The sequence below is a fragment of the Semicossyphus pulcher genome, unplaced genomic scaffold (assembly GCF_022749685.1).
Source record: "Semicossyphus pulcher isolate SPU_LCO1_2020_fin unplaced genomic scaffold, fSemPul1.0.p SCAF_12, whole genome shotgun sequence".
NCBI lineage: Eukaryota > Metazoa > Chordata > Actinopteri > Labriformes > Labridae > Semicossyphus > Semicossyphus pulcher.
Window position 1 is genome coordinate 3,478,119 of NW_027211626.1, and position 13,682 is coordinate 3,491,800.

At 41.9% G+C, this 13,682-nt stretch overlaps 1 protein-coding gene across 1 annotated transcript; it reads left to right on the forward strand.

Annotated features, from left to right (window-relative positions):
* The first annotated feature begins 690 nt into the window (after positions 1 to 690).
* ston1 (stonin 1) lies at positions 691 to 13,232 on the forward strand. Its single transcript, XM_069658059.1, has 4 exons — positions 691 to 824; positions 8,612 to 10,540; positions 11,698 to 11,900; positions 12,005 to 13,232. The coding sequence occupies exons 2-4, from the start codon at positions 8,695 to 8,697 to the stop codon at positions 12,068 to 12,070; spliced, it is 2,115 nt and encodes a 704-aa protein (XP_069514160.1). The 5' UTR covers positions 691 to 824; positions 8,612 to 8,694; the 3' UTR covers positions 12,071 to 13,232.
* The last annotated feature ends 450 nt before the right edge of the window (positions 13,233 to 13,682 follow it).

Here is a 13,682-nt window from a genome sequence, read left to right on the forward strand (position 1 = left end):
TGATGAGCATATGACCCCTCAATGAAGTCCATCTATTGCTAAATATGTAGCAATCATGATTATATAAAGCTCCGCTGCTTGTACTTTAAGATAAACGTTTTGTTTATAGTTATAATTGTCATGTTTTTGTGATACATTCAGAAATAAACAGAACTTTCACCATTGTACAATTATGAGGCTTAGCTTACTGAACAGAGACAGATATCCACATATACATAATATTAACGTGACAGAGGAAAAAAAGGTAAATAAGGATACTTTTGTAATGAGACAATAAAAAAAATAAAAAAGAAAGACAAAAACAAGAAGCACCACACCCACCAGCGGCACCCGGAGTTTCTAGGATGTACATGTAGGCGGACAAAAGAATAGTTAAATAGTTTTAATCTGTATTTTTTTATCCTTTGAAATAAAGACCTGGCATTTTTGCCGGTTGTCATGTTTTTAATATACAGCCTATAAAGCTTAAACTATTATATTTGATAAAGCAGAATTCATACGTCAAAACAAATTCAATTAAAGTTATTTTACATTCTTTATTACCAAACATTATGCCTTTAATCAAAATTATTAGCCTGAATGGTGTTTGTCCGACGTGCGCGCCCTTTTCCTGATACCGACATTTCCTATAGTTGTGAACGCAGCACGGCTGTGTTCATTCCTGCAGTGTCCCGTAGTGGGACAGTCTGTCTGTGTGAACTCGAGAGGGGAAGCAGCGCTGTGCTGTTAAAACTCCCAGGATTTACACTCTGCCATTTTGAGGAAAACCGGCCGACATTAAACACAAGTCATGACCCGGATTAGAGAACTACATCTGTGAAATCGTGAGTATATTTCTCTCCTGGTCGCACTCGGGTTTGTTTGTGAGCGAGCTGTGATACTTCACGTCACGTTAGGAGACACTTAAACTGTTTTGATGCACTCTTCGTAAATGTTAACTCCGTTTAGTGTAGCTCAGTTATGAGTGGACGGTGTTGGCTGTAATGTGCGTAAAGTAGAGAGGGACAAAAGTAGCCTAGAGTGACAACTTTACGCAGAGTTCGCGTCAAAACAAAGGCGCAGAAGTGACCCCAGAAGTGGGCCTCTCTGGTCCGGATGCTGGGCCTGGCTCTGTTGTGGATGACAGCATGCTGGTTCTGTTTTCTTTCTCCTCTCTGTGTTGTTGTGAGTGAAAAAAAAAGTTGTTGTTTACCGCCGGTAACTCGCGTGTTCGGCGTTTCTCCTGACCCCGCGCTGCAAGAATGCGACGTTACAACAGTGAAACGGCACATCTAGAGTTGGTTTTAACAAAAAGTTTACCATTTATTTAAAACATGTAGATAGCAATTTTCGGAAATTATTATTTTTTGGACCTTGGCAGATATTTTTTTGTTCCATATATTTAGAAAAAATTTAAAAGTGTGCATCAAACTTTGGTTTAATAGGAGCCACTCTGGCTGTAAGTGAAAAATACAGGACAAACACGCTAAAGTAGGGTTGAAACAAGTTTTATTTCTCAAATCAGAAACATGTTTGAGAGATGGCACACTATTCCGCACATGCTCAGTTAGACCTTTCATACAACCAGGAAGACAGAGGACAAATTGCTCCAGCAGTTATTAAAAGCTTGTTTTGGAGGCATTGCAGTATTTCTTTATTCTTACCTGACAATACTTTTGTAATACTTAATCAAATCTAACTCGGTTTGGATTCTTCCTTTTTAACCTTTTGACACTGTTATCATGTTTAGCACGTTTAGCTAGCACAAAACGTTCTATCATGGCTAAGAAGACTGGCCCCAACATGTAGGCTACTGAATTAATTAATGTTAATAAATGTCTGTTAGAGAGAAAACTGTTACTATTGTAGCTGTACAGTTACTTGATAGTTTTTACGATATTGAGAAATATTTTTTTTTCTCTCCAGGGTTAAGTCAGTTGCAACAGCTGAGTTATTCCATTCAAATAAATATTGTGAACAATATGTCGTTAATAATCATCTTTGAATGGTATAGGTTACCAGCAGACAGATGTAAGATTAATACATCTTGTTGTTGTCTAGTTTTAATCATCTCTGAGTAATTGAGAGGAATGCAAAAAGTGTTGCAACTGTCCCCAGTCTCCCCTGCTGTAACTAAATGAAGAGTGCCGAAGAGTCATGATGCCACTTAAAGAGCAATATTTAGCTTTGCTAACAAAGCTAACATTTAATAACCAAAAACTACCAGAGAAACACGGCTGAGTACAAACTACAGATTATTAATTTAAACAGCAATAATTCTTATTAATTCAACTTTTTAATTCAACTTTTCTTTGTAACTGGAAGAACGTGTATAATTCTTCCAAAAGTGACAAACTATTGCTTTAATAATACTCTAAGATATGAAATGTATGTTTGCCATGAGCCAAAATAAACCAGTTCGAGCTATAATGGAAAAGTTGCTGCAGCTGACACAAACTTCCTCCATCTATTCCTGCTTATTTTTCCAGTCATGCTTTCCTGAACTGGAACAAATATCTACTATAAATGCAGGGAGCACTGGACTTAAATAACTAACACAACATTGTTTTATTCAGCTTGTTTAAGGTGTGAGAGCACAAAAGCAGCAGCTTTCTCTTCTGCTTTGTTTGACAGGAGAGCAGAGCTCAGTGAGCAGACACTGGAAATGGGTCATCACATTTTAAGCTCTGCGCTAGATTACAAAGTCACTGTGGTCACAACAGTAGTACTCTACCGTCAAATTACACGGGGCAGTGTCTTACTCTGTTATTTTTATACTTCTCGAAGAAAAATAATCCACTGTGCAGTGTGAGAAGACAGGAAATATCGGGAAAATCCAACAGGAAGTCGTCCCATTGAATCGGGAAGCGTCTGTCCGCAAAGTTAAAGTTCATTCAGCTGTTTTTTTGAGACCACAAAAGTTTCCTCTCTGTCATCATATATCAAGCGACTGTAAAAAATGGCTTCCTGTCATCAGGGGATTTGTCCTTTCTGTCACAGAAGTCGATACAGTAATTAGGACAGATAACAGGAACCCCTCGTGAAAATGGATTTTATCTAGAAGTAAAGGATCATTACAATCTCTGGAGTAAAGAGGTCACATGAGCTTGGATGCCAAAAGGCAGCTTTTATTTTCTCATATCACTTATTTAGGTTTTGATTGCTGTTCCTCTTTGTAGATTGAAAATGTTTCTGTTTCCGTTTGTGAAAACATTTTGCAGTCGTTGCATCTGTAATATGATCTGTTCAGACTTTCTTCTCTTGTACTTTTTAGGATTTACACAATGAGCCTGGCACAGATATTGACAGCCCCTAAACTTATTTATATCTTGCCATGTTACAACTGCAAGTCAGAATGGATTTAAGTATGGATATGTAATGGCCCAACACAAAATAGTCTAACATTTTGAAGTGAGGGGAAAATCCCATGTGTGATTAGAAATGATTTACACAGAAGTGCTTGTTGGGTTGTTGGAAACCCCTGGATCCCCCTTGAACCGTGTGCACATGGAATCTGAAAGTCCGACAGCAGATATCCTCAAAGCCAGACACTCGAGAGGAGAGATGTGGGACATGGATTAAAAATTATGGAAGACAGTCAACTGGCCTCCGCTGGCCTTCGCTACCACCACCGATGATACCGGCAGAGCCTTTAATATACCACCTCAGGATTTTGTTGGGCTTTCCTGTTGTGCCTTTAGGAGACCCAGTGTTTGGATCAAGCCCACGATATGCGAGCAATATCCTGACGCGCTTTAAACACAATGAAAATGTGTGATAATTTAGTTTTGCTAGCAATGAGCTAAAACATATTAGATAATGAAAGTTATAGGGAATCATAACTAAACATTAGCTTAAAATAAAACAATATATTGACTCACCTTGCTGTGCAAGAACATTGTTGTTCCTGTATATGATTGTCCTAAACATGAATTGTCAGGACGTGGGGTGCCTGACGCTTGCATTGGGGCCGGTGAGCTTTTGCCCCCATTTTTATGTCCTCCTCATTCTCAACACTCCGCTGACAGATCATATTCTGGATGAAGCCTTCAAATGTCGTCCTTTCTGTCGACTTCTCTCTGATATTTGGGAACTATTTTCCCAGAAATTTGCTATTATTTCCCTCGGAACATCTCTCACTGTTACAGTTGGAAAAACTGCAGAATATTTACTTGGCGGTGCGAAAGCTTGACAGGCATAGCAACAGTAACCAAGGGGGGCGGGACTTAGCGAAGGGTCAGTGTGATGGGTGGTGGTTCTTCTGGGACGCCGGAGCTAACTGTTGAGCCTCCCCGAGGTGTCGTCGGCCTAACCTGACCAAACACCAGTGAAGGGCGGTGCCCACTTGATAGCCCTGTTGATGTGTTGCCTCTCGCTGCCCATCTAACTACAAGTTTAAGTGGCGGGGGCTGTTAGAAGCCATGTGGAAGGGCAGGTAGTAGGTCGGGCTACTCCAGCTCGCATTAACAGAGCCTGGGTCTGTTGAATTTGGCGATGCTGCTTGGGTTGCGGTCACCACTAAGGGTCATGTGGTAGGTCAGTTATAAGTATCGGGATGAAGGCACAAGGGAAGGGTTCTTCACTGAGCGCTTATCCTTTTCATTATGTCACAAGTATCTTGTGTTCAAATCAAATAAACAGATAATAATAACCAGATTATTAGATTAGGGAAAACATCAGTTACAGCCCTTGTGCATTCAGCAGATGTCTGCTTTTTGGACTGTGTTGTTTGTTTGTAAGTCGGTTTGATTTCCAGGTTGTAACTCTGATTACTGTGGAACAGTTCAAGTTGGCAGCGCACTGTATCCGAGTGCTGACTGGCCTCTTTTAAAGCTGACAGATGCGTCTATTTGGCAACATTACGTGACTCAGTTTGACCCAGTAATTATTATTATATGACTCCAGGCTTGTGCATAACGTGTGTATGTTATTTAGCCAACACCTGGAGTCTCAAGTGCAGTCATTTATGTAAGTATAGTCACAGTAAGAAATGATGAAGCGGAGATACTTCATGGCATTAGTGTTTTCTTTATTGTCTTGATTACAGCGCTGCAGTTTACCTGCAAGTCAGATTCCTTCACGTCCAAGTCTTGGGATGATGATAACAATGAAAGATAAGGTTAAACTAGACTTGTTGTATATCTTTATAAAAAGTACCGTAACAATATAACAAGACTTTTTTAACTCATAGTCATAAATAACCAAACTAAGCCGACTTTATGGCCTGTAAATCTGTAAATCTGTAAATCAAAACCCTTTGTAGAATTTGATATAATGACATAAAGAAAATATGTGTTTTCAGGTCACATTAATAACAATAATGTTCTTTATGTTTTCCCTAATTACTTTAGGAAGCCTTTCTTTAACCCCAGGCTCCTTTCTTTACAGCCATTAACAAGCGGATTAACCAGGCCTGCACAGCTGCTGCATTTTGATATAATGACATTAAGATAATATTTGCTGTCAGTTCACACAAATTCAGCCGGCTGGTATTTCCTGTGTGCAAAGCTGCTTGTCCCAGAGGAATGTGTGGAATGTATTCTTTTGTCCTCTGTAGGTTCAGCAGCGTTTCTGTGCTGAGAGAGAGAGAGACCCAGGAAGAGACGGCAGACTGGAAACGAGTCTGAAAGTCTGTCAGTAACCCCCGTGGAGAACTCATCCTTGTCTGTGCCCGACTCTTTGAACCAAAGCTGAGGGCTTCTTTAAGTCGGGAGAGGAGAGACAAACTTGCGGAAACTTCCGCCATCATTGCCCCTCATTACAAAGATGTTCTCAGTGTTTGACTGAAGACGTGTCAATCCTCTACCCCGAATCGGAGCCCCCACTTCCCTGTTTATTTATAGCGACAGGAACTTGCCACTGGATGTCTTCATGCAAGTCATCGCTGTGGTCTCGCAGGGAGGAGGAGGGCTGTAATTGAGGCTTTCTGCTTCCAATTATTGTTTTTTATGGTGAGATGAGGCTTCAACATTTTGAGAGTGGCTTCTCCTCGGCCTGAGAGCTGGATGTGTGAGAGCAGAGCTGCCAGGACATCAGAACGCGGGCCGGGGTTGACCTGCAGGGAAATTAAACGGAAGATTACAGCTAGGGCTGGGCCAGAAACAATCTTGATACTGGATAATGATTAAATTATGTAGATAGCAGTGATTAACTTTGGATATTTTCTATTGATATAGAGCCAAGAGACTATCAGAAATGTATACGATAACAGGAAGTTAGTTGAGCTTGCACGCAGGACATTACAAAACGACACGATTGCACTTTTTCACTTATAAAAACCCTCTAGAATCAACCAACTCTGCAATATATATCCTCTTTAATTATATTTTAAACACATAAAGGATTGTAGTTATCAGACGTATAGAAGACATGCTCATCGGTGACTCTAAAATTGCCCGTAGTTGTGAGTGTGAGTGAGAGCATGAAAGGTTGTCTGTCTCTGTGTCAGCCCTGTGATTGACTGGCGATCAGTCCAGGTGTAACCCCGCCTCTCGCCCAATGGCAGCTGGGATAGGTTCGGTATAGATAATGGATTGATGAATGCATCTTGTATATTGCGTTGTATATATCACATGGACAGATCTAATAGACTATACATGAGACTTTGGCGAGGTTGGCGAGATGAAAAAGTCTTGCTAAAGTTAGCAAAAGCTCTGCTGGTTTAACCCAAAGCCCCCCTGATAGGCTCAGCATTGGCCAGATACAAATTCTGAACACAAAACTTCTTTGTTCATAGTTTATACTGATTTAAATCCAGAGGCATTTTCTTTTGGGAGATGAGGAGACCTGTGCATAATTCGGCTTACGGTAGATACCTCACCTACAAAGGGAGCTAACGTTGATATAAAAGGCTCATTGGGATGGACAACTTAAGAGCATGGAAATAAGCTGTATTATCGACTTCAACTAAAGGCTCCCGTCATTTACATTATACACTTTACACATCATTATTTCATTGAGACTATATGTTTCTGCCATATCACCCAGCCTTAATTACAACTTTACTTCCCAAGCCTTTGCATTGTTGTTTTAATCTCCATTGAAACTCGTTCTGCAGATTTAACACCCGAGAGGAGAAATCCTCTCATCTTCCAGAGGTGCCTCACACATGAAACCAGCTCGGCTTCTCTCTGAAGCTTCCTGCAGCACCAGCTGGTTCTCACAGTTCTCTTCATGCTGGTTAATGAGGCAGGATCTTTGCCGCCATGGCTAACTTTTCTCACACACATTTTAAAGCAGGGCTTCTATTAAATATTTAGACTCTGCTCATTTAGAAGTGCAGTATGCCCAAAATGCAACATTTTAGCTCATCAATTTGCATTACAAAACTTTAAGACTTCCCAAACTTCTAGACTCGCTCTCCTTTTGAGAATAGGGAAATATGCTCTGCTCTTCAGTAAGAGCTTCTAAAAACACACCACCTTTATATTACAATCTTTTGAGAAGTCCAGTGTCAGTTTGTCAGAATTCATGGATGCAAAACTTGTGCTCAAGAATATTCCTTTTTTTCATGGTATAAATGGGAGAAAAGGTGCATTATGTATTGTGTAGGATCCCTAGAATAATCACAAGACTGTTATTGACCTTTGACCTGCATCAATGTATAAAAAGAGATGCACTGTTGAGAATAAAGTCTTCATCACAAAGCCATGCTAGCTGCTCTGTGGGGCTGTACTCGGTCACAGTACAGGCTGCTAGCATGCACACAGTGTTAACATATTTCTGTCAGCAGGGATAATGTTTATAACATTTTAGTTTAGCATGGTATCATGGGTAGATTTACTGGAAAGTCGAATGAATGACAGGAATGTGATTTTTTTTTTTTGCAGGAATTTTGTCGTCATAAACCAAACCAGGTTCTGGGGGACTGTGAATGTTGAAGAAGCATATGTTGGCATCACAACAGTGCAGGCTAAAACTGCTAGCAAACAAGGTGATTAGAGATCGCCTGTTATCTATTTCCCCTCTTCCTTGGCTTATTAACTGGTTAATCTTTGTATGAGATAATTGTTTTATAAGTTAAGCATAACATCGCTGGTAATGTACAGTAATTTTCTGACCATTGAGTGATGTCTGACTGAGAACATGGACATTATCAGCAGCTGCTTGCTATGTGGATGTGTTCAGTTATTCATAGAAGTAACATCACTGCGTTCCTGTCCAAACGTTTAATAAAGAACAGTATACATTCAAATAAACTGTATGAAATGTGTCCTTCTAAGACAGTTAATAATTGTTTGTCCTAAAGATTCTCCAACAGCTTAAATATGAGCACAACATCTAATCTGTGGTGTCGCTGAGAGAAAATCTCCTGCAGCTTCTCTGATACTGAACTGCAGAACGCTTACTTCAGCTTTTACATCAAATGAGCTTTACTTAATTGTGGTGTTAACACATTTAAACGTGTTCAAGGTTTTCAAGGTCAGCCTCTCATTAAGTTTTAATGGAGTACCTCAAGGAAATATGTTTTATTTATATCCCCAGGAGCACTCTCGCTCTCTCTCGTCTTTCTACCGACAGGATAAATGCACTTGTTCCAGCTTTCAACAGATCCGCTCAGGAGCGTGTGTCTGGAATATCTTTTAAATTAACTTAGCACATTACATTTACATTATTTTTTTCTGTCTTGCAGAGGAGAAGGCGTCTGAAGTGCGGAACAGTTAACCCAACAAAGGAGGGATTCTCGTTTGAACCGGTCATCAGTCCTCCTTCGCCATGTGTTCCACAAATCACTCAAACTGGGTCACTTTTGAAGATGACAACACACCGCTCTCGTCTCCTCAGAAGCCCCTACAGTCACCAGGGCTTATCAAAGCATCAGTACCGCGTCCCAATGGTCTGAAATTGGTGCTTCCTCCGATCAGAGATACTTCCTGGAGCTTCAACAGTTCCCTGGAATCCCCTCAAAGCCACTCGAGTCTTAGTGGAAGTTCTTGTGTACCGTGTAACACACCCTTTTGCACTCCTGTGAGTGGGGTTCCCAGCAGCGTGTCCCCATTTCACTCCAACACACGGGAAAAGAACGACTTCTTCCAGAGTTTCTCCAGCACATCTACCACCTCTCCTGCACCAGAAGCCTTAAATAAAACCTCAGATGGACCAAACCCTTTTCTTTCTTTCCAGGGGAACTCAGGACACTATAACCCCTTCTGGGATGGATCCAGATACAGCGCACATGCAGACAGCTCCTCCTCCTCCTCAGACTCAGAATCTAACCACAGCCTACCACGTTTCTTTATTCGGACCAAAGATGGCAGCGAGCCTCCACGTGACCAACTCCAGAACTCCTTCTCTTACGTTTGCGACAAATTGGAAGGCCTGCGAGCAGAATCGGACCAAGAAACGGAGACTGTAAGAGATGGCGAGAGGCGACTGAGCTGCAAAAATGAGGTGTTAGGCGAAGGTTCGTCTCAGTTTGTTCCTCGGGGTCTATTTCGTAGCCAGAAGAGAGACGGCTGGTCTGTCATGGTCAGGATTCCTGAAAAAAAGAACCGCATGTCTTCTCGGCAGTGGGGGCCGATCTACCTCCGCTTGTTGCCGGGAGGTGTCCTGCAGATGTACTACGAGAAAGGGCTTGAAAAGCCATATAAGGAGTTCCAGCTGCTCCCTCAGTGCAGGATCTCTGATCTTAAACTGGAAAGCTATGGAGAGCCCCGCAAAGTCCTCACGCTCAAGGTAGAACATTTCTCGTACACAGAGAAGAAACGCTTCCACCCTAAGTTAGAGGTTAGTCATGAGGCGGAGGTAGACCAGCTGCTCAAGTTTGGCTCCACGGTGCACGAGGACATGGAGGACCTGGTTGTCTCCATGGAGGAGGAGATCTTTAAACTGTGTGTGCACCACCAGCAGAGGCGGCACTACGAGGAGCAGGAGTTGTCGTTGCAGATCACTGATCACATCTGGGTACAACTGGATAAGAGTGGAGGAGTCATGGAGCGGACGGCCTTCACCCAGATTCACTGTCTGGCTTTTCTGAACGGACTCGGGGATTGTTTTCTCGCCCTGAATGATCTCGGGCTGCTGCACTTTGACTCCAGCTACGGGTCTGAGGAGGAACTCTGGATGGAGATCATTGACTCTCATTTTCACAGGTGTGTTAATGAGACAGAGTTTCAGAGGTCCAGGCTGGTCAAGTTTTCCCCTCCGGACGCCTGCAGGGTGGAGCTGATGCGGTACAAGACGCTGCTTTTGGGTTGCACAGAGATTCCCTTCTCGATCAAAGCTGTGGTCACAGTTCAAGGTGCCTATGTGGAGCTCCAGGCCTTTCTAAACATGTCCGCCTCATTTCTTCCCTCCATGGGGGTGTCCGACACGTACCCACTGTGTGAGAATGTAGTAATCCGTGTGCCAGTACCGGGCGATTGGGTCAAAGTGACACAGACAGTGGCCTTGCTGCGACAGAGGTCCCTGAAGGCCCGTATGAACAGAAATGCCTGCTTGGGCGCCGTCAGTGCCGCAGACTCACAGCCGGTTATGCAGGTGACTGTCGGCACTGTCAAGTATGAGAATGTATATTCAGCCATCGTTTGGAGGATCGACAGACTACCTGCAAAGAATACAGGTAACACATCTCAGAGCGGTTTAAATTTAACTCTGACTTACAGCCTAACACACTGAGCCTGTTTACACCTTGTACTGACATGTGTCCTGGGTGATCCGATCACAAATTGACAGCTCTAAGTACAGCTGTTCACACCTGGCTTTAACATTCACACATGGCATTTGCAGGTTGGACGTTATTCCGCCTTGCAGTTCTTCATAAAAGGTGGTTTGCCCTTGTAATACAGGCACGCTGTGTAAAATCACCTTCTGGGGCAGCAATATGACAGCACTAAACAAATATATGGTAGATGGTAGCTCAGTCTGTAGAGACTTGGCTTGGGAACAGCAGGGTGGCTGGTTCAAGTCCCGCTACGGACCAAACGCGGAATTGGGGCTGGTAGCTGGAGAGGTGCCAGTTCCTTTCCTGGGCGCTGTCGAGGTGAACTGAATCCCCAACTGCTCGGGGGCGCATGTCCTTGTGCAGCCCCCTCACTCTGATATCTCTCCATTAATGCATGTGCTGTTTGTGCATGTGTGTAATAACAGAGTGGAAAAATCGAATTTCCCCTCGGGGGTTAACAAAGTATCTCTTCTACTAAATAAACAAAGCCTGCTTCACGGCAGAACTTTCTAACATCACTGATACTTAATCTTTATCTAAAACGGACTCGTGAGAAAGATACAGACGCATCTGCATTATATACCTTTGTCTCCTCTATAAAGCATTTGTGTCCTCACTGAGCGTAATTATTTTAAACTATGATGTACTGCTTGTGGGGTCACATCTGTCATTCGCATCCAGGCACTGGCTTGCTTTCTCCCTTGTGTCTGTACGGGATCGCCTGGCACTGGAATATAAATGCACGGTTCTACTTAATACTCTGTAGAATTAGTCTCGTATGTTCGTGCGGAAATCAAATATAATGGATACTTTTTATTTGGTACACACTGCTGAAAGAATGTGGACAAATGTGGCCCAAGTGATCGGATATCAGTGCCTCTTTGGTGCATTCACACCTGTACTTAAGACTATCTTATGATCGGATCACTCAAGACGCATGTTAATACCAGGTGTAAACAAGGCCTTAATCTTCTTATTATCTGCTTAGACAGCATGTTTGCCACTCGGAGGTGCACATCTCTAACTACAAGCGACCTTTGTTTTGTCCTCTGCAGCAGTGGATCATCCACATTCGTTTTCCTGCAAGCTCGAGCTGGGATCTGATCAGGAGATCCCGAGTGACTGGTACCCTTTTGTCACCATGGAATGTGAAATTATGGGCGCGGTGGTGTCGCAGACCAGGGTGAAGTCACTGGGTACTGTGAACGACATCCAGCCGCAGAAGCATGTGACCAGCTGGACACGCTATCATTGTCAAGTAAGATGTGATCTTGCTTGATGCACGCACCAAAATCAATGTAGAGACAGAAACGTCTGTATTTATCAGTGCAAATAACCACATCTGTGTTGTTGGTTTTTTAGGTGGAAGTGGAGAAGAAATGGATTGAAACGGAGTCACAGAAGCAGTCGGGCTGTATGACACAGTGATTGTTAAAGAAAGCGTGAGGAGGACGTTATCCCTTTGGTCCAGGATATTTCCCAAAATCTTCATAACGGTGAAAAGGGATAAAAAGAAAAAAAAAAAAGAACAAAAACAAAGGCGAAAACGGACTTTCTGCTTATATCTGGTGTCAAATTCATCTAACTACACATATTCTGGTATATCTCATGGAGGTTAACCGATTTTGTATCCTTTTACAGAGACTGAATTAGTCTAGAGCTAATAAACAATTTAACATGGTCCTTTTGCCTAGCACTTTACACTTAATAGATTTATCAACTGTAAGATAAGAACAGTTTATACGAGTACTGTATATAAGCTTGCATTTGCATCATCTGCACTGCCCTCCAGAATGATTGGCATCCTTATTAAATGCCTTAATAAATGTACACCGAACAGGCTGTGCGAGATAAACAGCTGAAGTAATGAGCAATATTCAGTGCGTGTGAGAAGAGGTCATTATCAGCACGCGCTTTGGGGTCGGGACCTTTTGTTGCCCAGAACGCATCACGTTCATTTAGATTTGGATTCTAAGTGGTTTTCGGTTGTCCATATGTTGGTAATTCTTTTGCATGAACAAACATGCAAGTGTCAGACAGAACAATGTAAACACCTTGTGGAAATGAAAGTTCTATAATTAAAGCTGCACAAAAAAACATCAGTTCAAAGGTGGGTCACATCATGCTGAGCCCAAGTCTTGCTCATGTAAAATACAAACCTGCACTGCCACAGCTTGATTTAGGCTTTTTAAAATAGTTATTTACTGTGCAACATCGTGTGCTGAGAGAAACTAATTTCCTTTTTCCACATGGAATAAAACTCATTACTTTGGTTGTTGACCTCGATCTGACCTTTGACTTCATACCAAGGTTGCATTCTGGAGGACTATAATGTTATTTAAGCAAATCAAATCTTTATTTTGTGATCTTTCTGCCTCTGGGTTGTGATTAAGTTGGATAATAAAAAAATAAAGGGTGAAGCTTCATAGAGAACGACAAAGCCTTCAATGATGACTTTTATGTATGAGGTATCTGGCTTTAGCTGGATATGATGTACATCAAGAGTAAAATTGAATTAAAATGGAGTGACTCGGGGTGCTTCTTCACAGATGTTCATAAGATATGAGGAGTCTTTGTCTCTACCACTAAAGAGGAGCTTTAAGTTTATCCTTTATTAAATTAAATCCCATAAACCGACTCTATTTATTGATATTTTTCCCACAGTAGAATAGAGCTAGCTTGCTGTTTGAAGTAACAGCACATACACCAGGCATTGGTTGTGTCGCACATGCACGAAACAGCACAATAACACTGTGATTATTTATTGATCAAAGTAGCAAAATGGATTTAAACAAACAAGTGTCAAAACAGCAGAACTGAACAGCAACTATTTGTTTTGTTGAGAGACTGAGACACCCAGCAGAGAGTAATGACAGGCTGCTGCTGAATAATTGACATTTGATTTTCAGGAAATGTTGCATGCTGTGTAACAGTTTAATGTGATTAAGTTTAACAATGCACAGGTAAAAGAGTAAAGTACCTCGCCTTGAATTGAATATGCCTCAAAAAAGGCTCACATGACACATTTATTTAGCAAAAA